The sequence below is a fragment of the Canis lupus genome, chromosome 28 (assembly GCF_011100685.1).
Source record: "Canis lupus familiaris isolate Mischka breed German Shepherd chromosome 28, alternate assembly UU_Cfam_GSD_1.0, whole genome shotgun sequence".
NCBI classification, from domain to species: Eukaryota; Metazoa; Chordata; class Mammalia; order Carnivora; family Canidae; genus Canis; species Canis lupus.
In genome coordinates, this window is record NC_049249.1 from 38,762,309 (window position 1) to 38,789,396 (window position 27,088).

Genomic DNA, 27,088 nt, shown 5'->3' on the forward strand with positions numbered 1-27,088 from the left:
GCTCCTCCAGGCTGAACCCGGGCTGGCACCGAGGGAGCCCTGGAGCACGTGGCAGGGATGGCGTGACCTCCGGGGCGGGATCATAGGTGCCCAGCACCTCCTCGTCCCTGAGGACACCGAAGCTGTCCTCGGGAGAGGGCCCCCCCACCAGTGGCCGGCGCCGGCTCTCCACCACGTAGCAGTGGATGGGGGGTGCTGGAAAAGGACCCTATCAGGTGGCTTCCCAGCAAGGAGCCCGAGTGGACAGGCCTGTGCAGAGCCCCAGGAGGCAGGGGGCGGCGGGGGCGGTGCTGTGCAATGTGCCAGGGCAGAAGGGAACATCTGGAGCAGCCCCCACGGGCACACACGGGCAGTCATCCCACGTGAGCTTGGAGTGTGCTTTTTTTTACATGGGTGGAGGTGTCCTTCTGAAGTTAGAAGTGCCCCAGGGCGGGCGTGTCCCTGGCGCCCTGCGCACAGGCCCCTTTGCCCCAGAGATAGCACTGAGCGGTGACAGCAGCCTCACTACTCTTGTGACGCCATAGACCAGCCTTCAGCCAAGGAGCGAAGTTCTCTGACCACCACCCCGCCCCCCAGGGCAGGTCCTTCCCATCAGCAGCCACCGAGCCCACCGTCTCCGTCCCCGCGGCTCTGGACTCTGCAGAGAGGCCCGGGGACTGCCCGCAGGTAGGGATCCCCCCTGTGCCCGGAGCAGGGGGTGAACCGCTGAGCTCCTCCGTTGGTCATGAGATAAGGTGACAGACCTAACGTCAAGTGTGAAAAGCTGAAGAAGCCGGAGGTGCCCACAGCAGCCCATCCCTGCACCCTCACCCCCACCCCCACCCCGGGCCGGCAGCAGGTGGTGGCGTCCCTGGCCCATCGCTTCCCTCCCTGCTCAGGAGAACGTTCTCAGCATGGGTTCCGTGCGGTGCCCTGCCTGCCCTGGCCTGGCCTTCCCCCTGTCCCGGTCACCCCTGCCGAGGGCACACGTGTTACCTGTCCTGCAGGGACCCCCCTTCACCCACACCTGCACGACCTCGTCCTCATTTGAATAGGTGAGAGGCCCAAGTCGGCTGCACAATTGGAGCTGGATTCCATCACTCAAAATTCAGTCACAACTTCTTTTGAATTCTTCAGCTGCCCTGCGGCAAAGGCTCAATGTTGATACTGAGATTAATCCCCAAAGAGCCCCTCGTTTCTCTGCAGAGAAATTAAAGCTTGCCAGTTTTCCTTTTGCCTGTCCTCCTGACAGCTCTGTCAGCAATGATATGCCTTCTCCATGGCATAATCCCTGTCCTACGGTAAGGAATAATTCATTAAGAAATTAAGGGCTTAGTGCCTTTCTGTTGGGTTGGTCTTCAAAAAGTTAGCTAAAATTATTTAACAGACCTCAGGGCTGTTTCACACCAGCTCGAGAAGCCGCATGGGTGGGGACCGCTCAGACCCACCCACCCCCGTAGATTTGTTCGTGTTCCCAGAAACGGAGCTTGCGTGTCGGGCCTGGGACTGTGGGACGCTGCCCTGGCCCAGGAGGATGTGTAGACATGCCGGGAGCAGCGGGTGGGTCTGCCGGCGAAGCTGGCGGGGCTCCCTCACCCCTACTCCCGCTTGGAAGGGCCAGTAAGAGGCTTCTAGAAGTTTCTGACGGGACGCACAGAACTTTCTGAACTGGGCTGGGAGCAGGGTGGGGTACGTGCTCACGTCATTGTGTATTTAACAACCCTTGGTGTATTTGGTGTGAAATGGTGTGAGTCCAAAACACTCGCAGCTGGTCCCTTCTCTGCCGTGTGGGTGACGCCACCAAAGGGAAGGGGAGAGTTGGGGTCAGTGCCGACCTGGGCGGACGAGGAGACACCAACGTTGGAAGACGCGGTCTTGCGTACACTGATAACGTTGTGTCATTTTATTTTTTAAAAAAATTGATTTATTTATGATAGAGCCAGAGAGAGGGGCAGAGACACAGGAGGAGGGAGAAGCAGGCTCCATGCCGGGAGCCCGACGCGGGACTCCATCCCGGGACTCCAGGATCATGCCCTGGGCCAAAGGCAGGCGCTAAACCACTGAGCCACCCAGGGATCCCCCGTTGTGTCATTTTAAATCCGATTTTCCACCTCTGTTTGTCTCACAAGATTGTGCCTGGGAGAGACCACGGCTGCTGTGTGCAAGTGCGGGTGTGAGTGCAGGTGTGAGTCGTGCTCCATTCTTCCTGGGGGGATTGGGGGGTCGGCGGCATCCTGGCCGCAGAAGCTGGGAGAATTTGCAGGGGGAGAAAGCACGTGCCCCAAAGCAGAACCGTGTGGGTGAAGGTTGCGGGGGGCGGGGGGGGCTGCGTAGGAAGCCTGCACTGGAGCCTGGGACCGGGTTCCCACCCGGCCATCTCACAGGGGCCCCCGGTGCTGTGAGTACACGCAGGTGCGCAGCCCGGAACACGCACACTCTCCCCGCCCCCCTCGGCCTTGTCACGCAGGGTGTTTCTCTCCGCTTCTCATATTGTTCAGAAACCATTAACACCTGCTCAGAGCCAGGTACTCAGCTTTGAGCTGAATGACAATTATTTGAATGGTAAAGGGTGTTAATATATAATTATTCACATTCATACCAGGACATTCACAGTTTAATCATTTCTCTGTAGGCTTCCCTAAGTTTGAGCTTACAGTCTTAGGCATAATTCTTTTGTTAAATAAGTGTCGGGCACTCTAATCATCGGGAAGGTGACTACAACATAGGCCCAGGTGCAGCGGTGAGGCTGCCCCACCCCCCCTCACCTGCGGGAGCCTCCCCGCGCCTGGGGGAGGCAGGAGGTTCATTTCCGAGGGCTAATAGTCCAATCCGTCTGCGAGATGAGCTCTGTGATTGTGTCCGGGTGCACCCAGGGCCAGGCGAGCGTGCGGGAGCATTTCTATTCATGAGCACCGTGCCCTGCTCGGCCTGGCCAGGCTTGGAAAGGGACCGGCTTAACCCTTCAGGCCCTCTGTTCACCTGGACCCCTCCGTCCTCCTCGAGATGACCGAGGACCCCGAATTGCTGTGGGTCCGGAGGGTTCTCTCTGTCTGCATTTACCGTGCTGGAAACTAAGCCTGCGGATCTCTTAAGGCGCTAATATCGTCTAAGACAACAATGAATTCACTGCATGTCAGAAATAATATATGAAAAAACTTCCCCAAACCAAAACTCTGAGAAGAGTGGCATCGTTGTGTTTGGCAGTCTCTCCAGCGTCGGCCTTAATGGAATACAGCTGGGTTCTCGCCGCCGCCCTGTCGTTGGCTCTGTGGTGCTAGCGTGTCATTTAGCTTATGCGAAAATCCTGCATACTGGTGAGAGCAGGAGAATTAGGAAGGCAAATAACATCTTGGTGTTGCTGTGGAAATCCGCCTAAACGGGTCTCAGGGACCCCTAATGCTCCCCAGACCGTACTTTGAGGACCACTATTCTAAAACGCCTAAAATGTTTATTGCTCCTAAAAATTACTCATTCCCTATATAAGGAGTAGTGAAAGTTCGTGTTGTGGGTTCTGGATTTTCTTTTTCAGGTTTTTTGTTTGTTGTTTTTAAGACTTTTAGAGGTTGGTTGATTTTGAGAGAGGGAGGGAGTGCAAGCAGAGCGGGGAGAGAGAAGGAGAATCTCCAGCAGACACCCTGCCCACCGTGCAGCCCGGCGCGGGGCCCGATCCCACCACCCTGAGATGTGACCTGAGCCAAAATCAAGAGTCTGGCGTTCAACCGACTGAGCCCCCAGGCGCCCCTGTCTTACAGTACATCCTGAATTCACTCTTCCTGGCCTTCGGCTGGAGAAGCGTACCGCGGTGCCACTGTCCTTCCACGTGGGCTTCCCGGGTCTGTGTTACCCTGTTCCTCACGCTCAGTCTGCTGTCAGCTGTATCCAGAATCAGGGCTGAGCCCCACACCTTGTCCCCAGGGCGGCAGGAGGGAATGTGACCTCGGCGTGGCCCCCAGGGGCCCAGGCTGAGGGGAAGCATCGCCTCCCCGGCCCTCCCTTCTCCCCTGACCCGTGTCGGCATTAGTCAAGGGGTCCTGAGCCCCCCAAACACCCTGTTTCCGGCAGCAGAGCCCCGCCACTGCCCCGAGTGGCACAGGAGCGTGTCTGGGTCTGGAGGCGGGATGCTATGCCGTGGAGACCAGGGTCTCTCGCAGGCTAGCAGAGGGCGCCCCCCTCCCCGGCAGCCTCATCCTGCCCACCCTGCCCGGAGCAATCCTGGGCTGTGGGTGACACCGCCTCTCCGCCCCGCTGGGTGCCAGGCAGCAGCGAGTAGTAGACCAGCCGGGGGACCGGGGGCTCTGCTGGGCACTCCCCCCCTCCCAAACCACCCTCTGGTTAAGGATGCCTCATCGTGGGGAGAGAAGACGGGAGGCAGGGACAGCCGGCCCGAAAGCCACACGGCCCTATGGACAAGGCGCTTTTCCCACAGGTCACCTCTGGTAACCTTCGTGCTCTCCCATCCTACCAGGACGAAACTGAGGGGCAAGAAGCAACTCCCCCCGAACTTCCATGTTGGGTGCTGAAAGTGTGGGCTGGCTGTAAAGGGGGCCCACGCCCGCGGGCCCGATCCCCACGCCGCGCTGCACAGCCTCCTCCATCCTGAGCCATGGGGACTTCTCACCCTCGTAGGAGAGCACCAGAGTCATGGTGGCTTTCCAGGATTCAGTAGGATAAAGCACGTTACATGGTCCCTGGTACACAGTAGGTGCTCAATAAATGTTAGCACTTGTTGTGACCATCATTGATTTTTAAGCAAATTGACCAGAATTTCCAAATGAGTCTTCAAAAATCACACCCATGCCCCCATTTCCCCAGCATTGCTCAAAACATTTGAGGAACTTCTCTTTCAAAACAGTCTTCCAGCCCTGCATCCTGTACAACTGACCAGGCACGTGTTGCCCACGTGCCGTGTGCCAGGAGCTACATCCAGGACTTTGGAATACTCTCCGTGTTGGCATGATTTCTTACCCAGGAATGGATGTGACTTACGGAGAGTGATCCAAAACTCAGCCCGTGGAACACCGGTGGTTAGGCCAGCACCAGCCCTTTGGGGCCTACAGGAGTTGAGACCACAAACTAGCAAGCCATCTTCGCTTGACACCTTATCAGTTGGCCCAGAGTGTAGTACCCAGAGAAGTAGCCAAGCATTTTCTGGAAAGGGGTAGCACTTCTCAAAGGTTTCCTTTGAAAGGCACATGCCTTCATCTCTAAGCTTTCTGTTGGGTTGTCTTCAAACAGAGCCTCGGGCACAGGTCGCCATACTGGGCACAGGCCCATCCTGAGGTGTCCGTCACCAGCTAGGAAAGGAAGCTTGCCAAGATTCATCACCCAGGGCTGCAGGGCAATGTTGGGCTTCGAGCCCGGTGCACACTGGGGACGGTGACCGCGATGTGATAGCACTGGATTTTTAGAGGAGGCTCTCAGAGGTGCAGGCATGAGAGTCTCCGTCTGGGGGACGGAGGCTGGATTTCCCTGGTTTGCCCATTACCAAAGAGTCAGTCGTGGAATCAGTCCTTAGCGCCATCACTGTTTGCACCCCAAAAGCACAGAGCTTGTCCTCCATCGCTCCCCCTTGGCATCTGTGTTTTTATTTCTTGGAGGAAGCTGGTAAGTGGACACTAAGGATGTGGGAGTGTGGAAAGATTCATCCAGAACAGGAGACCTGAGCCACGCCCCTGAGCTTGGGACTGGCTTGCAGACAGACACTCACCCTATCACCAATCCTGCTTCTGCAGTAGGGTGCCTGGGTCCCCCGCCTCCCCGGCCCCAGAGAGCAGTGGACCTGACTCAGGGGCATCCAGCCAGCAGTGTAGACCGCAGTCAGGCCATGGCTCTGAGCCTGATTTTGTCATCTGTTCAAAAAGAATAGTGATGCCAGCTTTGCAAAGTGGGCATCGAGGATTCAGACACAGAGAGAGGCAGAGACACAGGCAGAGGGAGAAGCGGCTCCCTGTGGGGGCCCAGTGCGGGACTCGATCCCGGGATCACGACCTGAGCCAAAGGCAGATGCTCAACTGCTGAGCCACCCAGGCATCCCATCCAAGGCAGATTTTCACACACCGCGCGCATCACAGCGTGCCCCGTCCCACCGTCAGGGAGCACGTGCACCGTGTGCTAATCTCAGGTTCTCAGACACGCATGTTCGATTCATGTGGTTTGACTTGGCAGGCTTGGAGAAATGAAAATGCTGTGCTGGCTCCTGAACCTATGGTGTGACCTCCTGTGAACTTTCTTCCTTTGCCTTTTCTGCTTGTGGAGGCTGCAGCTCACATGTGGGAGTAAATCAAGTTATTTTCACCCAAGCAACATTGCATCTCCTGGCTACCGTGTGCTATGTATGTAACAGTATGTGGGAGGAGCTAATTATTGACAAGTTCGCTACAGGCAGTCACTCCTAATGTCAGAGGAAGCCACAACTGATGGAAGCTGGTCTGGAGTTCGAGAAGGCCGTCGTAAGTGGATTCATCTATACTTCTAAAGGCCCTGATGAGGTATGCACACCCTGGGCCCCCCGCCTGTTTAGCAGTGGGGTGACCTGCTCTGGCCCATCAGAAGGCACGATGCTGAGCTGCTGGAGCTCTGCCCACTAGTGCCCTGGCCCTGCCAGACACTGCCCAGGTCCCTGCCTGCAAGCTGGTGACAAAGCCTGCTGAGCCCTGCCCCCTGGCCAGCAGCAGCAGTTCTTCCCCTGCATGTCTATGCGGCCACAGGGGCCCATCAGCCACAGGACTTGGGTCAGGACTGTGCACCGACAGAAACGCATCCCTGGCCACGCGTACAAGTTGAGCAGCTTCCTCTTGGCTTCAGTGGCCTTGGCCTCCACTGCTAATTGCAGGAACACCTGAGTTGGGCTTTGCAAGTTGAAGTTGATGCCCAGGTAGTCCATTCTAGGTCCCGGTTGCTCAGGTGGAAACGGCTGCTGTGTGTCCTGTGGAAGGGGTGTCCCCCATGAGCACAGGGACCATCCCCAAACGAATGCTGGGAAGACCAGGCCCACTGCTTCCACCTGCCCACCCTTCATTCATCCACTAGATGACCACTAGATGCCTACGCTGGCTCAGCCACAGAACTGGACTATTGGGATGGGACCCATAAGGCAGGTCCTTGCTCTTGGGGAGCTGGGCAAACCGAAGGGACCCCTGTGGTGACCTACTGAGAGCACTGAGGGGTGATGAGGGCCTTGCAGAGGGGAAATAGTTTGCAAGGAGTGTGACCTAGGCTCCATTTTAAGTAGGTATGTTGGACTCTAAAGAGATTGATTAAAGAAAAGGTGTTTAGAAAATACTTCCCTCTGTTTTTCAACTTATTTTTTTAAGTTAACCTATATAGTAAAATTGACTTTTTGTGGTGTATACAGTGCCGTGAATTTTGATACATGTATGGATCCCTGTCACTGCCACATAGGCGGGACTCAGGGTGCATCATCCTAAAAACTCCCTCCTACTGCCCCTCTGTTGTCACAGCAGCTCCTGCCCCCAACCTTTCTACTGACTCTTAGCAATCCCTGATCTATTCTCCATCCCTATGGGAATATCCCATAGATGCATCACTGTTTAACCTTCAGAGCCTGCCTTCGTCATTGAGCTTAGTGCCTTTGAGATCCATCCAAATCGTATGTACCGGGCAGCCTGGGTGGCTCAGCAGTTTAGCGCTGCCTTCAACCCAGGGCGTGATCCTGGAGACCCGGGATCGAGTCCCACGTCGGGCTCCCTGCATGGAGCCTGCTTCTCCCTCTGCCTGTGTCTGCCTCTCGTCTCTCTCTGTGTGTGTCTCTCATGAATAAATAAAAATCTTTTTAAAAAATCCTATGTACCTACAGTTTATGCCTTTTAACTGTCGTATGCCACAGTGCAGATGTGCCCTCATTTTTTATATAATTGTTGTGATAGCCGTTCTAACAGATACGTCACGCCATCTCATTGTGGGTTTAATTGGCAATTCCCTGATGGTCAGTTAGGTTTAGGTTGAACATTTATTCATGTGCCCATTTACTGATCATCTGCCCTCCTGATGACCTGTCACTTCAAGTCTTTTGCCTATTTTTTAATTTAGGTAGTTTTTTGTATTACTGTTGAATTTAGAGAGTTCTTTATGTATTGTGGTTTTAAGTTATCTGTGGGGTATGTTATTTCCAGATATTTTCTCCCAGTCTATATGTTGTATTACATTCTATTAACACTAACTTGCACAGACCAATGTGTGTTGTGTTTTTTTTTTTTCATTTCAATGAAGTCCAATTTATTTTTTTAACTTATGGACTGTGCTTTTGATGACATGTCTAAGAACTGTTTGCCTAGTTCCAAGTCACAAAGATTTTCTCTTATATTTCCTTTTAAAATGTTTTTAAAGGGGATCCCTGGGTGGCTCAGCAGTTTAGCACCTGCTTTTGGCCCAGGGTGTGATCCTGGAGACTTGGGATCGAGTCCCACATCAGGCTTCCTGCATGGAGCCTGCTTCTCCCTCTGCCTGTGTCTCTGCCTCTCTCTCTCTTTCTCTGTGTATATCATGAATAAATTAAAAATCTTAAAAATAAATAAATAAAATAAAATGTTTTTAAAGCTTTGCATTCAGAGTTATGATCTATTTTGAATTTTTTTAGATTTTTTTTTTAATTATTTATTCATAGAGACACACAGAGAGAGAGAGAGAGATTGGCAGAGACACAGGCAGAGGGAGAAGCAGGCTCCATGCAGGGAGCCCGATGTGGGACTCGATCCTGGGTCTCCAGGATCACACCCCAGGCTGCAGGTGGCACTAAACCACTGCACCACCAGGGCTGCCCTATTTTGAATTTTTATAAGATAAAATATTAACATCAGGATTCAGTGTATACAACACTTTTTAAAAATATCCTTTTTTCATTAAAATGCTTTTGTACCTTGATCAGAAGCCACTTGGACATATTTTTGCGGATCTCTTAGAAATCTCTATTAGGTTCCATCAAGTTATATGTTTATCTCTTCACAAATTTCACATTATCTTGATTATAGCATAGTAAATCTTGAAAAACTTGCTAGTGCTAATTCAACTTTTCTTGTGTCATTTTTCAAAATATTGAGTATTCAAGTTCCTTTGCCTCTCCATGTAAGTTTTAAAATCAGTGTCTGTAGCTACAATAAATTCCCCTTTTATGACTGGATGGGATTTTGACTGGAATGGAAATAAATTTATAGATTAGTTTGTAGAAAACTGAAATTTTTATATTAAATCTTCCTATCCATGAACATGGTATGTCTCTCAAATTATTTATGTATTTTCTGATTTCTTTTAGCAGAATGTTGTAATTTTCAGCATAGCATTTTGTATATAATTTTAGATTTACATCTAAGTCTTTGGGGGTAGAGCTATTATCAGTAACCTAAAATTTTTGCTATGTTGATTTTGTATCTGGTGACCTAGCTAATCTCATTCTAACATTTTTTTTTTTTTGGTAGATTCCTTAGTGTTTTACCATAGACAACCAATCATGTTGTCTATAAATAAAGATGATTTTCTTTTTTTAAAAATGTATGGCTTTTATTTATTTTTCTTTATAGAACTTCCACTATGATATTGACTAGTAGTGGGCATCCTCACATTTTTTGTAATCTTGAGGGGAAAGCAATCAGTTGTTCACAATTAAGTATGTTAGCTCTAGGGTTTTATTTGTGTGTTTGTTTGTGGTCAATACTTTTAGTATTAGTTGAGGACATTACTTCTTATTCCTAAATGGTTGAGAGGTTTTATCATGAATGGATGTTGAATTTTGTTGACATTTTATTTTTGCCTCAATTGATAAAATTATTTTTTTTTCATTAAGCTGTTAATATTGTGGATCATATTAGCTTATTTTTAATATATTTTTAGACCACTTGTGGATTTTCTGGGGAAAAATTGAGAATAAAACTGGCTTGCACCTTCCACCAGCCATTTAGTTCATTGTTCCAGTCCAGTATACCATTTAGCAGTATGAGAACCTTGTTACCCCCACGGGAAACGGCTTTATCAAGTAGAGTGTATTTATGCAATTCCTTTTACCCTTAGTCTTACAGACTCTACTCATTTCCAGAATTAGGTCACCACTTATCCCTCCCACCAACGTTAGTAGGGTTGTTCATAAGTTGTAATACACTTAGATTCTCTTGTCACAGTCTGCACTTGTCCCTGTGATCCTTCAGTCTTCTAAATGCTTTTTTGTGTGTGTGCTGTTGCCAATTTGCATATGTTTCATAGAATGTTATTCTTTGTCTTTTGCTTTCCTTTTCCAAAGTATCACATAGTTGGGATCATACGGTATGTAGCTTTTTCAGACTTGTTTCTTTCACTTAGCAATATACATTGAGATAATTCCATGTCATTTGGGAGCTTGATAATTCACTCTTTGTATGAATAATATTCTGTTGTATGGATGTTCCATTGTATATCCATTTTCTGTTGAAGGACATCTCCGTTGCTTCCAGTTTTTACCAATAAGTGAATAAAGCTGCTGTCAACATTTGTATGCAGGTTTCTCTGTGGCCATAGGTTTTCAGATAAGTTGAGTAGATATTCAGGAGTGCAATTACTGGTTCATAGAGTAAGCTTCTATATAGTTTGGTAAGAAACTGCCAAATTTTCTCCAAAGTAGCTGTACTGTTTTTGCATTTTCATCAGCAGTGGTGAGTATCCGTGTCATTTCACATCCTCATCAGCAATCAGTAAAGTTTGATTGTGTAGCCATTCTAATAGATGTATCATTGCATCTGATTGTTTTAATTTGTAATCCCTGATCAATAATTTTAAAAATCTCTTCATATGCTTAATTTGTATCTGTATATCTTCTTTGGCAAGATGTACTTTTGCCATTTTATAATTTTCTTATTGTTGAGTTCTTAAGAATTCTTTGCATAGTTTAGATACAAGGCCTTTATTAGATATATGTTGTACAAATATGTTTTTTCAGCTTGTAGCTCTTCTTCTCAGTATCTTAACATCACTTTTCACAGAGCAGAAATTAATTTTAATAAGGTCCAACTACTTTTCTTTCACGGATCATACTATGTTTAAAAACTTCCCTAAACCCACAGTCACCTATATTGTTCTCCTGTATTATCTTCTGGAAGTTTTATAGTTTTGCCTTTTAGATTTAAGTTTATGATCTATTTTTAGTTAGTTTTTGTGAAAGATGCCTGTCCAGTGTTCCCAAACCATTTTTTGGAAATATGGTCATTTTTCCATTGAATTGATTTTGCTTCTGTATTTGTGTGGATCTGTTTCTATTCTGTCTCATTAATTTATGTATCCTTTCATTAATACACACTGTCTTGATTATAGCTTTATATAGAGGTTCATTTTTCAGATATTAAATCAGCTTTACATTCCTCAGACAAACTCCACTTAATTTTACTGTCTCATTCTTTTTTATATTGCTAAATTTGATCTGCCAGTACTTCATTGAGAATTTTTGCATACATGTTAATGAGAAATATTAATCTATACTTTTCTGGATTTTGATGTTTTGATAATGTAAAGTGCCTTGGGAAGTGTTCCCTGCTCTTCTGTTTTCTATAAAGGATTATCCTGAGTTGATGTATTCTTTCCTTAAGTGTTTATTAGGTTTTGCTGTAAAATTACCTTATTTCAGAAGGTTTTAAACTCTGAGTTCAAGTTCTTTGATAGCTGTGGGACTGTCCCAGTTATCTACATCATCTTGGATCTGATTTGGTCGTTTGTAGTTTTTGATACATTGGTCTAGTTGATCTGTGTTGTTGAATATTGTGCCAAGAGTTGTTTATAGGAATATTTCATTCTCCAGTTAATGTTTGTGAAGTCAGTTGTGACATCCTGCTTTTAGGTCTGATGTTGATAACTTGTTTCTTCTCTTTTTTTTATCAATCTTGCTAAAAGTTTATCTATTTTATTGATCTTTTCAAAGAAGCCCGTTTGGGTCTCATGTATTTTACTCTATCATTTTTCTTATTTCAATTTCACTGTTTTCTGCTATTACTTTTATTTCCTTCCTTAGGTGTTTGTTTTTATTTTGTTTTGTTTTTGCTTTTTCCTGTTTAAAATTGAAAGCTTACATTATTAACCTGAGATTCTTCTTCTCTAAAATATGCACTTAAGAGGTGCCTTGGTGGCTCAGTCAGTTAAGCATTCAACTCTTGGTTTTGATTCAGGTCATGATCGCAGGGTCCTGGGATCAAGCCCTGCATTGGGCTTCACGCTCAGAATGGAGTCTGCTTGAGATTCTCTTTCCTTCTCCGTCTGCTCTTCCCATTTGTACACACTTACATATATGCCTCTCTCTCAAATAAATCTTTAAAAGAATAAAAAATAAAAATAAGCACTTAATGTATATTTACCTCTTAAATGTTCCTTCAGCTGTATCCTATAAATTGTGATACACTGTATTTCCAGGATCATTCAGTTCAATGTATTTTTTAAATTTCCCTTAAGACTTTCTCTGTGACGCAGGGGTTATTTAAAAGTGCCTTATCTGGGGGGCACTTGGGTTGCTCAGTTGGTTAAACATCCAACTCTTGATTTTGTCTCAGGTCATAGTCTCAGGGTTGTGAGATAGAGCCCCACATCAGGATCCAGGCTCAGCGGGGAGAGTACTTGAGATTCTCAAGTACTTCCCTTCCCCCCTAACAAGTACATGTTCGCTTGCTCTCTCTAAAATAATAAGTAAATCTTTAAAACAAATAAAAGTGCCTTATTTCTGTCCAAATTTTTGGAGGTTTCCAGTTATCTTTTTGTTCTTAATGTCTAGTCTAATTCCATTACGATCAGAGAATATGACTTGAATGAATTCAGTTATTTCAAATCTGTTAGTTTGTTTTGTGACCCAGAATATATATCTTGGTCAGTTTTTTTTTATGTGCATTTGGAAGGAATATATGCTCTGTTGTTATTGGGTAGAGTGTTGTGTAAATGTCAGTTGAAACCAGTTGGTTGATGGTATTTTTCATTCTGTATCCTTGATTTTCTGTCAGCTACATCTGCTAGTTACTGATAGAGAAGTGAAGTCTCCAAGTATGATTGTGGGTTGGTCTAATTCTCCTTTCAGTTTTGTCAGTTTCTGTTTTATGTATTTGAAACTATCTTATTGGTACATAAATGTTTTGGGGCCATGTCATTTTTGTGAGCTGTCCCTTTTGTCACTATGTAATAGTGGTAAAAATTAATTCACCTCTAGAAATTGTGCTCTTAAATCTACTTTGTCTGATAATCCTTTTTCTTAGATTACTATTTACCTGGTATACTTTTTCCATCCTTTTAGTTTTAAGCCATCTGTATCTATTCTTTGAATTTCTTTTTTTTAAAAAGATGTATTTATTTATTTATTCATAAGAGAGAGAGAGACAGAGAGAGGCGGAGAAGCAGGCTCCTTGCAGGGAACCTGATGTGGGACTCAATCCCAGGACCCCAGGGTCACGCCCGGAGCCAAAGGCAGACACTCAAGCACTGAGCCACCCAGGCATCCCTGAAGTAAATTTCTTGTAGATAACACATACTTGGGTTCTTTATTTCAATCCGTCTGGCACACTGTTATCTTCTCATTGGTTGAAGAAAGACCATTTACATTTAATGTGATCATTAATATGATATAATTTCTATTTAAATGTAACATTTGTTTCATTTGTTTTATGTTATTAATACATAATTATTTTTTATCTTCTCTGTTTTTCAACCTTTTTTAGCATTTTAGTTTATCTGTTGGGTTTTTTTATTATGTTATCTGTTTATAAGGATTATTACAATACTTATACTTTCACAGTCTGATTGGAATTTGTATTGACCACCTTACCACATGTAGATCCTCGGACACTCTTGCTTTATGTTACAAGTATCTTATATTTTGTTCTTATGTACATTGAAAATCTTATCTGGTAATGTTAGGATTTTCCTTTCAATCATCAGACATATTTCAAAGAACTCAACAGAAGAAGAGTCTGTGATATTTAGCCAGATAATTACCACAGCTTTTGTCTGCCCTTACTGCTAAGGTTTCCGGCTGCCCCTCCAGTCTTATGTCCCTTCTTGCTGAAGACCGTCTTTCAGTAATTCTTCTAGCTCGTGTCTGCTGGCAACACGGGATCTTTGTTTCTAACTGGACATGTCTTTATTTTAGCTTTATTTATGAAGAGTTTTGTTTTTTTTTTTACACTGATCTAGAATTCTGAGTTTCTTTCAGCACTTTAAAATTGCTATTTCACCTCCTCTGACCTCCGTGGTTTCTGATGAGAATTCTACAGTCATTCAAAACTTGTTCCTCTATAAATAACACATCATTTTTCTCTGGTTGTTTTTGAGGGTTTTTTTTTTTTTCTTTCTTGATCTTTAGATTTCACCAGCTTCATCATGCTATGTCTGGGAGTAGATTTCTCTGGGTGTGTCCTGTTTGTGGTTTCCTGGGCTAAGAAGCCTGTCATTGTATATCTTTTGCCAAGTTGGAAAAGTTCTAGCTCTAATTGGTTCAAATTGCTTTGTACCCCATACTCTTTTTTTTTTTCCTCTTTTGTAACTCCAATAACATGAATGTTAGACTGTTGGCTTTGTCCTACATGTCCCTGAGGCTCTTTCTGGTTTTTTGTTGTTTGTTTTTAACGTGTTTTTCTCTGTTTTTCGGATAGGAAAATTTCTGTTGACTTCAGTTCATTGACTCTTTCCTCTGGCATCTCCATGCTGCTATTGAGACCATGGAGTTTTCACATTTTTTTTCTACACTAAATTTCCATTTGATTCTTCCCTGTAACTTGAATTTCTTTGAAACTTTGTGTCTTCTTGTTTTTTTATTATTTTTTTTCCTTTTATTTTCTTGTTTAAGAGTATTTTCCCTTCTTGCAGCATCTTTACTACAGATCCTTTAAAGTTATCAGATATATATGAAATTATCACGTCGTACATTTTAAATATCTTATAATTTTGTCAGTTAAATCCTCAAAACTTGGGCGGAGAAAATGTCAGGTGATTCTGACTCCTGCGTTATCCCACCCTTGAGGTTTGTTGATTCTTTCCCACGAGGAATTGAGGTTTTTCTGATTCTTTGTTTGCTCGGTTTGCAAAGTCATTTTGGATTGTGTCCTGATCACTTTGACAGTCATGGTCTGAGGTTCGTGTGCATGTATAACAGCACTATTATTGCTGAGAAGGCACTAACCTTGGATGGATTGGGCTCCTAAGTTCTGACCAGGCTTCTTCAGGTTGTGCTTTCGATGTCCATGTCATTTTACAGACTCTGTGGTCCTTTTCATGTCTTCCAGCCCGTGAGCCCATCAGTGGCCAGTCTGGACCTTTCCCTTAGTTCTCCAAGTCTTTGATGCAAAGTCAGATCTACACATGAACAGGTCAGGGCTCAGGCCAGGGATTTACAAACAGCTTACCAGCATGCTTTGCCAAGCCTCTCTCCATCCACAGTCTCCCCACTACTTTGGAGTTTTCTGAGATCCTGTTTGGTCCCCACTTAAAATTTGACCTTACTTACCCCAGCGTGCCACACACTTCCTGGATCACACCTACCTCTGGAGCTGAGCACTGACAAGACAGAGGAGAAAAGCAGCAGGGCCCTGCTCACCTATGGACCCCCAGCTCCTCCTAGCAGGAAAGGACATGAGCCCCTCCTGATTGCTTGGGGGCTGGGGTGCAGGAGTTCAGAGATAGTACCAGAAAGCGAACGATTCCTCCACTCTGAGCATCAGGACACCCTTCTCCCTCCTCAGGGTGGATGAGAGCTCTGGGGTGCCCTGTATGCACCAGCGGCCCCTCCCAGGTGCAGGCTGCAGCCGGTCTGGGCTGGGGAGGACATAGATGAAATGGTGAAGTCGTGCATCATCTCAGTGCTTCCTCAGATTCCTGTCATCTTCCCAGGCTGCCTGCTCCTGTTTTGCTTTCCACAGCACTCAAGTGCATTCCGCCCAGATGCTGTACAGGCAGCCCATGGAAAAAAGGGTGAAGTGTGCTGACTGCATCTTACCTGGAACCCGGGCCCCCATTCCCGGTCATCTTCCCGTACTTCCTCCCAGGCTCATTCTTGGACAGTCAGTCCCGGCTGCACTAATGGTCAGGCAACATCAGGTCACGTCAGCCCCGTTTGCGCTTCAGGATGCATCCTATCAAAACCCTCCTCTAGATCCACTGGATCAGAAAACTGGCTTCACACCCTCCAGGTTCTCGGGAACTCCAGTGTGCCAGCCCGGGGGCTCCCTCTGTGCCAGGAGCAACAGAAGGCCAGGCCTGGAAGTGAAGAGCCCTTGGAAACTTGAAAACCTATCCAATAGCCACAGTCTGTGCCACGGATACCAAGCCATTGGATGACATGCAAGAAAATCCTGCAGGATTGTGGGCACTGCTCTCTGTGCACAGATGTGGCAAACAGCTTCCGCAGCCCCTTGCGGGCAGCGCCCTTCCCACCCCGTGATAGCTCCTGAGGTGCCCCGTTGGCGGGGCCCAGAGGGCAGCCAGCCTTGTGGGCCCCAGGCACCCCTGTCCTTGTATACCTGCCTGTGCCAGCTAGCTGCAGCCTGGTGGTGGAGAGCCCCAGGGCCCGGGCAGCTGAAAGACGGCCCTTCGCCGGACACTGCACCCTGCCACAAAGGTCACCTTGAAAGAATGATTCTGTCCCCTAAGAACTGGAAAGCATGGTGCTCTCCCTCATTGGAGCAGAGGAGACCAGTCTCCAGGCCCAGCCCTGCCATTGACCAGCTGTCCTCGAGCTTGGTGGTGCCTGGTGGGGCGTGGGCCGTGTCTGTCCAGGGAGGCCTCACAACGGTGGTTGTCACTGGGAAGGAAGACAGTGGCCCCTGGTCACTTCCTCCCGTCCAACTTGTGGAGTTGACTGCCTGCCTAGGCTCCCTCGTCAGGGCCACCCTGGGCTGTGTCAGCCCCAGTGCACTGGTGAAGCCTCCCTCATCTCGACTCCCACCAGTGGCATGAGAAGAGCTCACATAAAACCCTGGTGTCCGTGACATAGAATGACATCTTCCACGGGCGGCGGTGGAGAGCCCCTCGCCAGCCCGGGGACGCTGGTGACCTACAGTCTGGCCGGACAGCATGCAGGAGCAGCCGTGGGCGGGTTGGGTGATCGTGGTGGGTAGGTCTAAGCGGCCACCCACGCGAACGTGACAGTGGCTTTGTCCCCAGGGCAGGGGGACTCTAGCATCAGTCTGCTCCAGCAGGGCCTGCCTTGGCCGTGCTCAGATCCCAGGACGGCAGGAGGAAAAGGGTGGGGAGGAGAGGGTGACTGCGGCCACCAGAGGCCACCCCGCACGGCTCTGGGGTCACACCTGCTGTCCGGGGAAGGCCGTAAATGGGAGCGAGAAGCAGCGTCATCTAACGGCTGCCCTTTGGGCCACCTGAAAGGATGGTCTGCGCCGAGGACTTACGCGGACACCTCAACCTCCGGGAAATAGATTTTCCACATCCACGTATGTTAATTTTTATGGGAAGGTTTTACTACATGTTAGGATGATATTTAACAACTGGAAGCATCGGCCCCTCCTCGCAAGGAGAGCAGTTTTGTCGTCTGATTTTGCACGGGTTGGGGTTAAAGGCACCGTCTCTGAAAGCTGCTCACACTAATTAATGCCTTTGCTCCCTACAGGGTGAAATTGAGTTTTCAGATACATTTTATAAAACGATGTGCGTGATTGCAAAATATTACATTCTTCGAGCTATTTTTCCTAATACGTTAGGTACAAAGTGAGAAATTATCTCCCATGAAAAATTGACAGCGAAGCTGAAAATGTTAGATAAACTGTGCCCATATACAGACCTAGGGTTGTCTTATGATAGGTCGCCTCTGTGCCAGGGAAGCGAGGCGCGTGGCCAGGTGGCCTAGGCACGACCCGCAGTCCTGTGGGTCGGGTAAAGTTCCAGGCTCTTCTCCCGGAAATCGGGCGGCATCGCGGAAAACCAGCAGCAGCAGCCCCGGCTCTCCCAGGAAGGCAGGACATGGGCCCCTGCCTCTTGCCGTCTCCTCTCGATTTCTTTGCTAAGACGGCCGCCACCCCTGAAATCGCTTCCTCCCCAAGTTATCACTGGGCAGCCTGCCTTCTCTTTTTTCCTCCCTCCTTTTTTTTTTTTGGCCTGTTTTTGTTTGTTTGTTTTTAAGTGAGGCATAACAACAACAGCAAAGATGATAATGATTAACAGTTTGATTTCAAAACCCGTTCTGAAGAAATCACAGTAAACAGAGTGTGTTTGCCTAAGGAAACCCTCCGAGCAATCAGCCAGTAACACAACCGCATGTGCTAATGAACCCAAAGCTGTTAATGTGGTTTCTTCAGTTAAATTGATTCATGAATTTTGAAGAGAACATTATCTAATGAATTTTCTTTGAATAGAAAGCAATTAAAAGGACAAATCAGCCTGATTAACCCCAAAGTCACCCTCCTGCCACAAATGGTGTACAGTTTGAAATTATATCATAAAAAACTAGAGCACATTTGCTATCTTTTTGCCCTCTACTAATCCATGTAAATTAATGAACAACAAAGTTAATTTCTTTTATGACCCTGTTCTAGTATCACCTGGATTATGTTGATGTTTAATTTGCTTAATGTTATAATAAAGACTAAACAGATTTTTTTTTCCAGTGAAGTGATTATCATTCCCTTCAGTTAAGAAGTGATTTTTATTATTTAACACGCATGTAAGGGTGTGTTTCCTTTAAGAACCAAATCACACTTTGCCAGCTTGGCACTGAGTGCAATTAGTGCTATTAGGGACACACTCCGGAACGCCGCTGCTGCCCGTGGAAGCCTTCCCTTTGTTGCTGCCATCAGGAACTCCCGCCCCCCCCACCCCGGGGGCTCGGTGCCCCCGCCGTGGGGGACGCGGCTCCGTGTCCAGTGCTCCCGAGCCGTGTGTTTCCTTTGGAAAGACAATAGGTATCGATTCAGACCGGCCTCCTTCACGTGCCTGGGAAACAGCTCTTAAAACCTGGAAGCCAAGGGAGAGAATGTTCTCACGCGTTCACCTGTTCCTTCCCGGCAGCAGGATGAAGAACAAATGCAATTTGATGTGGTTAGTCAATTAAAATGGGAATAAAGTCATTTTATTTTTGCAGCCGTGTTCATTACAGACGCCCGTAGCCGAGGTCCCCACCGCCCGCCCCGCGTGCCGTGGCCCTCGGCCTTCTGAGCCCGCTCGCTGCTGGAGGCGTAAAACCCCAGCCCGACCCGGGGCTTCGTTTCCCTTCTGTGCCACGGCCGAGGCCAGACGTTCACCGGCGGTAGGAGAAGCTCTCAAGTCCGGCGGCGGGCAGGGCCGCCCGTGCTCCCTAACGGGACTGCTCACGAGCTCACCCATGCACAGGTCCCAGAAGAGCAGCGCGTGTTCCTGCGTGGACCTGGGCGGAGGGGGGAGGAAGTTGCAGATTTGGGACGCGCCGTCGTGGGATGTCGGTGACGGGGCCGGGGGTGAAGGCCACAGGCCACGCGTTCTTGAGCATGACACCCCAGTATGTTGATGTGCTCTCTGTTTCAGGACCGGCAGCCCCGTACAGCTGTGGGAGCCCTTGGCCCACGCGACGACGCCCTGTATTGTCTTTCAGGTTCGTTCACCGCGCGGGTGTTGCGGAAGCTGCTGGAGCTTGTGAAGTTTGGAGACACGGTTTCCTACCAGCAGTTAGCAGCCCTGGCAGGCAACCCGAAAGCCGCGCGGGCCGTGGGCGGAGCGATGAGGAGCAATCCTGTAAGTTGGCCGCGGGTGGAGGGGAGGCCTCGGCGCCGCATTTGGGGGGGCCCAGGGCCACGTGATGGAAGCGTGTCCCCCAGGGGCCGGGGCCGCGCCTGTGACGGGGCCCCTGCGGCACTGGTAGGTCTGCGTCCCTGCCACCCGTGTTTGGCGAGGGTGATCGGGAAGTGTCCCCACAGAAGCACCCCCTTCCGTGTGTGTCAGGGCCCTGGTCACGGTGAGTACGGAGGAGGAGAGCCACGCCTGGACAACGTGGCCAGTGGACATCCGTCCCCTCATCTGGGAACTAGGCGTACGGGGCGCCTCGTGGGTGTCACTCGTCCAGGGCCCAGGGCTGCGGCAGGAAACAAAGCAGACGGAGAGGCTGCCCGCGTGGAGCGTCGTTCTAGAAGGAGACACGGACGGGGGTCCAGACCCAGCCCGTGTGCCTGACCCTAGGGAGGCTGGAAACCTGACACCAGGGCTCTCGCTTCAGGAGGGGGATGATTCGTGGCCTTTGGGCGAGGCCTCCCCAGGGGTGGCTCCATCCCCTCCCCTCCGTGCACCTCTAGTCAGAGTTTGCAGAAAGGGAGGTTCCCTCCCGGCAACGCTGCGCTCGCCAGAGGACGGGTCCGCGTGGGGTGGCTGCACGCCTGTCATACCAGGAGGAGAGGCCACCCCCACGCCTGGGCTGCAGGCCGTCCTGCCTCAGAAAGGAAGTCCACGGGAGCGGGGGAGAGGCCGTGGTGCCCCGTCCACGAGGCCGCCAGGTCCACAGGGGACCCCCGCACAACTGAGCACGACCCGAATATTCTAGTTCTTGTCGCCCCTCCGGTGCCCAGCTGGGGCCTGCTCGTGCATCCCTGAGCTGCTCCCTGGAGCCGTGGGACAGCCTCTGAGGTGACAGAAGCACAGCGTCCTGTCAGGAGGAGGAAGCAGGGCCGTCGCCTCCTGGAGGGGAAGTCACGACATCAGATAGACCTCGCTTTTCTGTCTGTAGCTTTTGGGGTCTGTTTTCAGGGTTATCCCCCTCCCCCAGATCACCGGGGGGAGGCAGGCATCTACACGCCCCGGCCTGCTGCTCCTGCCTCCGTGCTGAGGGCAGAGCCCGGTGCCTCTAAGAGTTGGCGTTTACACAGAACTGCCTGGTTTTTGCCCGAGACGCGGCCCCTGCAGGTCCATTTTCTGCCGTATTGAAATCCCCCGGGGATTGGGAGCAGTGCGTGACGTGGGCAACCGGCCCTGCACACCCTGACCTCTCTGTGCCCTGAGTGGGCTGGTGGGCCCGCTCGGCGCCCTGCTTCGCACCTGGTGTGCTTGAATTGCCACGTGGCCGGTATGTCCTCGGGGACGCTGCCGGCACACACGCGGGCGTGCGGGGTGGCCCCGAGTCAGAGTCCTGAGTGTGTGTGCGCACGCGGTTTGGGTTTTTTTTGTTTCTTTGTTTCATTAACGTTCCCAGTAAAGTTAGAACTGCATCGTTCCTCAGGAAGCCCACGTCCCTTCCTGGGTGGCACGTGGCCCTGAGCAGGAGCAGCGGGGCTTCGCTCGGGTGACCCAACGACGGGCCGCCGCGTGGTGAGAACACAGGAGCCTCGGGCCCTCACGGCCCCACAGAGACCCTCCCGCTGTCCAGGTCCTCGTGCCTGCCGTGCCCGCGTGCACTCCCCGGCTCACGGAGCTTGGATCCGATCCCACCGTGGGCGGGGTGGTGGGCGCCCCCCCCCCCAGCTGGTGCTCTGCAAACACGCGCTGCCAGCGGGCGCCCGTCCCGCCGGCCTCACCTGCCTCGTGCGCTGACAGCACTTTCTCACTCTCGGCGGTGAGACGCCGTCACCGTTCAGCGATCACGCTCGTGGCGATATTCAGCAACATTTATTGTTCGGCAACCAGCAGGACTCTCCCCTCCTGCTATTAATCTCTATGAATGTCTCTGTTCAAATATGGCCCCAGTCACTGAAATTTATAAAATAGGCTCTCACAAGGCTTAAAAGTCTAATGTCCGTAAAGTCCACGTATTGACTTCCCTGTCTCGGGCCCGATCGAGAATGGCAGTGACGACAGCGGACGGGCCCGACCCCTCTGGGTGCCCTCCCGTGCCGACAGCAGCCAGGCTGCTGGTGAGCCACGGGGGCCTGTCCGTGTGTCCCTCTGTCACTGGGCGCCGCCCACGAAGGGTGCAGGGACCCTGGGCCTGAGCGGCGCCTCGGGGCTCGGTGCAGACCTGCCAGGGGGCCCTGCAGGGATCGCTTCGGCTCAGCCTCCCGGGGAGCCTGGCAGCCCTCAAAGGGCTCCCTTCACGTTGATTTAAAGCCTCCTTGGAATGGACCCGGGGGAGCAGCAGCCAGGAGGCGGCCCGGGACTGGCCCACGACCGGCGCGGACGCCCAACGTGGGTGCCCCCTCCCTCGGCGCAGGCGGCGAGATCCGGCCCGCGGCAGCTCCGGCACCAGCAGCCTCGTGGAGACGTCCTCCTCGATGATCTGTGTTCGGGCTGAATAGAGCAATTGTGCGTTTCAGGAAGGAGGGTGAAAAATGGGCCTGGAATGTCACGCGACACCATGAAGCTCATTGTGCATTAATTCCTTAGGTGGCTTGCAATAAACACGAGCACGTGCTGGCTCACATTACAGCGCTTGCTGCGGCGTGGGGCTCCCTTCCGCGCCAGAGGGAGGGATGGCTGTCGCCGTGTGGCGGCCTGGTCCCGTCCTCAGCACGCGATTTTTTTTTCCCCAAGTTTTCCACAAGGGACCCGCCAGCCCCAGGCGAGCCGCTGTGGCAGTGATCCGGAAGGTGCGCCCGCCACACACCGTGGAGGAGGGTCCGTCTTCTGGTGGATCACGCGGAAGACGCCCTGCACCCCCCAAAAGCACCCTTGTGCTCATCCTCAGACAGAATTTGCTAAATGCAGTTCAAAGGCGATCGATACGTTGCACGGAGACTTTCCCCCACTTTTTTCTAAACAAACGCATTCCGGAGGAGTTAGTTTATTCACAGATTGCCATGAGTGTTAATGACCCCCCGAGTCTTGTTCTGCTCGTCACCCAGATGGCTGTTGATAAAGATTTAGCATCATGTTCTAAGTGTCAGGGCTGTCAGTGGGGCTGAACCATTTGACCAGAAGAAAAAAACGCACAGGGAGCTATTGATTACAGCTTCTCCGTGTCACTTGCTCACCAGGATTTAGGTATTGATGAGGCCGCGAGTGAAAACAAGCTCTTTCCCTTGTGGGCTACTACCACAAGAACAAAGGCGAAGTTGGAAAAAATATTCAGCCAGCACCAGAATCAGAGGGATTCCATTATTGATTGAAGGGCCCCTTCGTGTTATTTTTGTTGGAGACAAATCTATGGGTTTGGAAGTTTTATAGCATTTGAGAAAGGGTCTGTGTAAGTGATGGATTCACGTACTGGATGAATTAGATTTCACAGCATGAAGATTTCAATGCAGCTGTGATATTAGGAGCTGCTTGGTTATTGATAAAAATTACATTTTATGCAGCGCGGGCTTTAAAGGAGAGGGTACGAGGGGGCGCGGATCCTTTGAAACGTCCTTAGGGCTCAAATAAATTTGGGCAGCTTTCGTTATTTTAGCCTGCCGCCAAAGTTAGCGCAAACGGGAGCAGCGTTCCCCGTTTCTGGTGGTGAAAGCTGCGTGTGTGGTGCGTCCCACCGCTGCAGGCACGAGGCGAGCCTGGCCGGGGCGGCGCCGTCCTGCTGTCCCCGTGCCACGCGGTGGGGACGGATCCCCGTCCGCCTTTTGTAATTGCACAGCTTGGGGAGCGGGGAGGAAAATCCGCTCACCCGTGACGTTAGGCGGGAAACCTCAACTGGTGCCCAGATGTTCACGAAACGACCCTGAGTTAAATCTCCCTCTTTCTCGGTCGGGCTGACGTGGGACATCGTCTGGGCGCGTCCTCAGAGCAGTTACTAGTGTGACTCTTGGATCAGAACCCTCAGTCCGAGCCGGTGTTCCCTTCTTAAAGTGCTCTGTGTCTCCCTCCAAGGGGATGGGGATGGCCAGCCGCGGGCGGGGGAGGGCGGGGCGCTGGGGTCACCCTCCGCCTGTGAAGTGGCACTGCCAGGAAGCCAGGCCACCCCCCACCTTCCACCCCGCCCCCCGCCGCTTGGCTTCAGAGCACATGCGTTCCCATGGCAACCCAAACTTCCGGTCAGAGTCGGGTGGGAGGGGGTGATGTGGGAGGAGTCAGGTGACCCGCAGGGCTGGCCGGCACCCCAGGCTGCACTCAGGGCCCCCCCCACCCCGGGCAGCAGGTGCGGTGGCGAGAAGTCTGGGCGCCAGGCTCTGCCTCCTTGGAGCTGGAATCCCCTCTTTGCCTCTAAACTGGGTGCGAACTCAAGCAAGCAGAGGACCGTGACCTGGGGGCGGCCGTGCCTAGGGCTTCTCGGGGGGCATGATGTGCCACACACGCCCCAGCGGCCTCACGGGGTGCCGCATCTGGGACAGGACTGGGGACCATGCCACGGGCCAGGCACAGGTGCAGCCCGGGGCCCACCCAGGGGTGTGTGGCAGGCTGAGACGGACACCTGGCCAGCGGGTGCCAGTACCATGGGAGGAGCCCCCGGAAACACGTCCTCGGCCGCTCTTCTAGAACCTCACCCGACGGGGGGCTGGTCGCTTTGTCTGGCTCAGGTCTTTGGAGGTGGAGCTTGTCTCAGTAGAGGTCACCCTTCGGGACCCTGCAGGACGGGCTGCTGTCCTTGCAGGACCTTGGGGGCACGGGGGCCACGTGTGAGAGGGCAGGACGGGGCGCTGCATGGTCCCCCGGATGAGGTCTCCGATGACCTGTGCCCTTCCTGCCCTGGCTGTGTCTCCTGAGCCGGGCCCGTTCCTGTCACCGTGCTCACTGGCCATTACGTTCTTGGTGGACCAGCCCTGGGACCTGCTGTCGCCCCGCGTGTCCTGGGCCATTAGTGATGACCCCCGGAGCCCCTTCACCCCAGTCAAGACAGAGCCGCTTAGGACTGAACAGAGATGTACTCGGGACTCCCGGTCAGACCCCTTCCTCAGGGGTGAGCGCTGCTGAGAAGCCCTGTGGTTCCCCCTGGGAAGTCCCTCAGGTTCCAGGGAACTGCTGTCGGGATCTCTAAGCAGAGTGACCGTCCCTCTCCTGGAGCCCCTGCAGTGGGCGCATCTGTGCACCCTTGCGTTTGGTGGCCCCGGGCGTGGAGCCCTCGCCAGGCCGGCACGCCCTCAGCTGTGCCACGAGCTGCCCACCAAGGGAGGTCAACCACCTGAGACACGGCCCTGCCCACTCTGGTTCTAAGGGGCCGCACGTTCCCTCCCTCCCCTTTCCTCCCGTGTTCTGGCCCAGCGAAGAGGTGGATATGGGACATCAGCGTATTTGCTTTATCAGGATAAAAGCTAACCTGGAGAGGTAGCATGGCCGTGGTGGGCTTCCTGGAAATTCGCCTGGAGTCCGACCCCCTTCCTGTCTCCAACGCCAGCTGGGCTGGGTCCTGGGGACTCCCCCCGGCTGGTCCCTGAGTCTCTTCCCCTCGGGCTGGGGGAGAGGAGAGAGGCGGACGAGGCCAGGCATGTCCCTCCTACCAGTGGGTGTCCTGCCACGTGGAAGTCAGGAGCAAGGGCCAGGCCCACGGTGCCCACTCTCCACAGTGGACTCCGCCCTGAGCACAGACACTGATGCCAGCGGGGTCCTGGCACTCCCGTCTGTACAGCCAGGCCAGGGGGAGGAGGCCCGAGGCATCCCCCGCCCCCTGGAACAGCTGCTGGAAGGGAGCCTCCGAGCCCTGGAGGGAACAGGACTGGCCTTTACACGCCCCCCCACCCCTTCGCCAGCAGGACTGGCTTCCAGGACTGTGTCAGGTGGGGTGGTTGGCCCGTGTGTGGCTGTGGGAATAACGACCACCCGTGTGACCGTGGCCCCCACGCGAACCCAGCCCCTGTGAGGCCAGGCATCCACTCTTGGACGTGGGGTATCAGACACCCACTGGTGTGCCCCGCGCAGGCTCCAGGCAAGGGCACTGGGGGGGGGTTCCTGTCCTGGGGGCGCTCCGTGTCCGCCAGAGACCCCCCTGCCCTCCTCCTCTGGGGCCATGGGCCAGCCCCGCTTCCCCTGGCGCTGGAACAGCAGCTAGCTGAGCCGCCCGTAGCTGGATGGGCCCGTTCGGCAAAGCCCTGAGGTGCCCAGAGCCCAGCCTGCATCCCTCCCGCACCCCTCCCGGACCCCCATCCCTGTTCCTGGTCCTGGCTTTGGGGCCGTTTAGCCATCGGCTGGCTTCTCTTTGTAGGATTGTGTTTGGCTTTGTTTTCATCCTAAGGCGGCCTTGCTCTTAGCGAAGCCATTCTGTTGCTGCAGGCAGGCGCCGGCCGCTCCTGCCTCCGGAGGTGGGAGGCTACCCGAGGCGGGCGGAGGGGCGAGGGTGGCTGTGGCCCTGGGTCCGGGGTCCTGAGGGCTGGCGGGGTGGCGGCAGCAGCCGCTCAGGTGAGAAGAGATGAGGACGAGAGCTGCTCAAGCTCCCCAGGTGTCCCGGGACTGAGGCGGGGAGACAGCCACGCCCGGCACACGGCGCGGCACGAGGTGGGGTCAGCAGACCTTTCCTGTAAAGGGCCTGATGGTGGATGTTTCAGGCTGTCAGAAGCAGCCGCAGCCGATATGGCTGTGTTCCAGTAAGAATTATTTACGAAAACCCGGAGCCTGTAGCAGCCGGCAGCCACAGTCGGCCGGAGCCTTGTGTGAGTACCGTCTTCCTGAAGGTTCCTGTCGCTTGTCGAAATGTTTCAGGAATTTGCACACCACCCATAACTTGGAAACGTAGTTTTGGATCTGGTTATCATGCATTATAAATCACTCGCCAAGGCAGTTGTCTCCTCCCAAATCTTGGTCTAGGGGATTCTCTGGATATGCCGGAGGCACCGCGTGGCTCCTGGGCACATGCCGAGAGCCTCCAAGACCAAGGGGTGCAGCGCACTCAGCCAGCCAGGGACCCGCACCCAGCCCACCCCTGGCCTGTAGCCCCTGCTAGGTCAGCTGTGGTCAGGGGCCTGGTGCTTGACCCCAGGAGACTCGCTGGCCTGGAGCTCAGACTAACGGGCTGGCTTCCTGTCTTCCAGGTGCCCATCCTCATCCCGTGCCACAGAGTGGTCTGCAGCAGCGGAGCCATGGGCAACTACACCGGAGGACTCGCCACGAAGGAGTGGCTGCTAGCCCACGAAGGCCGCCTGGCAGGGAAGCCCACCTATCCAGGGGGCTCCTATCTGGCCGGAACCCGACGCGGGGCGCTGGGTGGCACCCCCAGCCCCCATCCTGCTGGCCGGGACGGATGCGTGAGGGAGTAAACATCTGAGTGACTGTGAAGGTACCAGCACGCTGGAAGGGGTACGCGGTGGCCCTGCTCTATTAAAGGTGCTGGATGTGTCCTGAGGGATGCCGTGCGTGTGCCCTTCCTTGTTTTTACGGTCTGTTCCCCTCCCACTCTCGCTCCATCTCTAAC

The 27,088-nt window shown here is 51.9% G+C and overlaps 1 protein-coding gene across 1 annotated transcript in view; it reads left to right on the forward strand.

Moving 5' to 3' along the window:
- MGMT (O-6-methylguanine-DNA methyltransferase) overlaps nt 1-27,017 on the forward strand; it is a 280,338-nt gene extending 253,321 nt beyond the window's left edge. The window contains 2 exon segments of the mRNA NM_001003376.1: nt 19,493-19,632; nt 26,709-27,017. Coding sequence (NP_001003376.1) covers nt 19,493-19,632; nt 26,709-26,933 — 365 coding nt within the window. The 3' untranslated portion in view covers nt 26,934-27,017.
- The last annotated feature ends 71 nt before the right edge of the window (nt 27,018-27,088 follow it).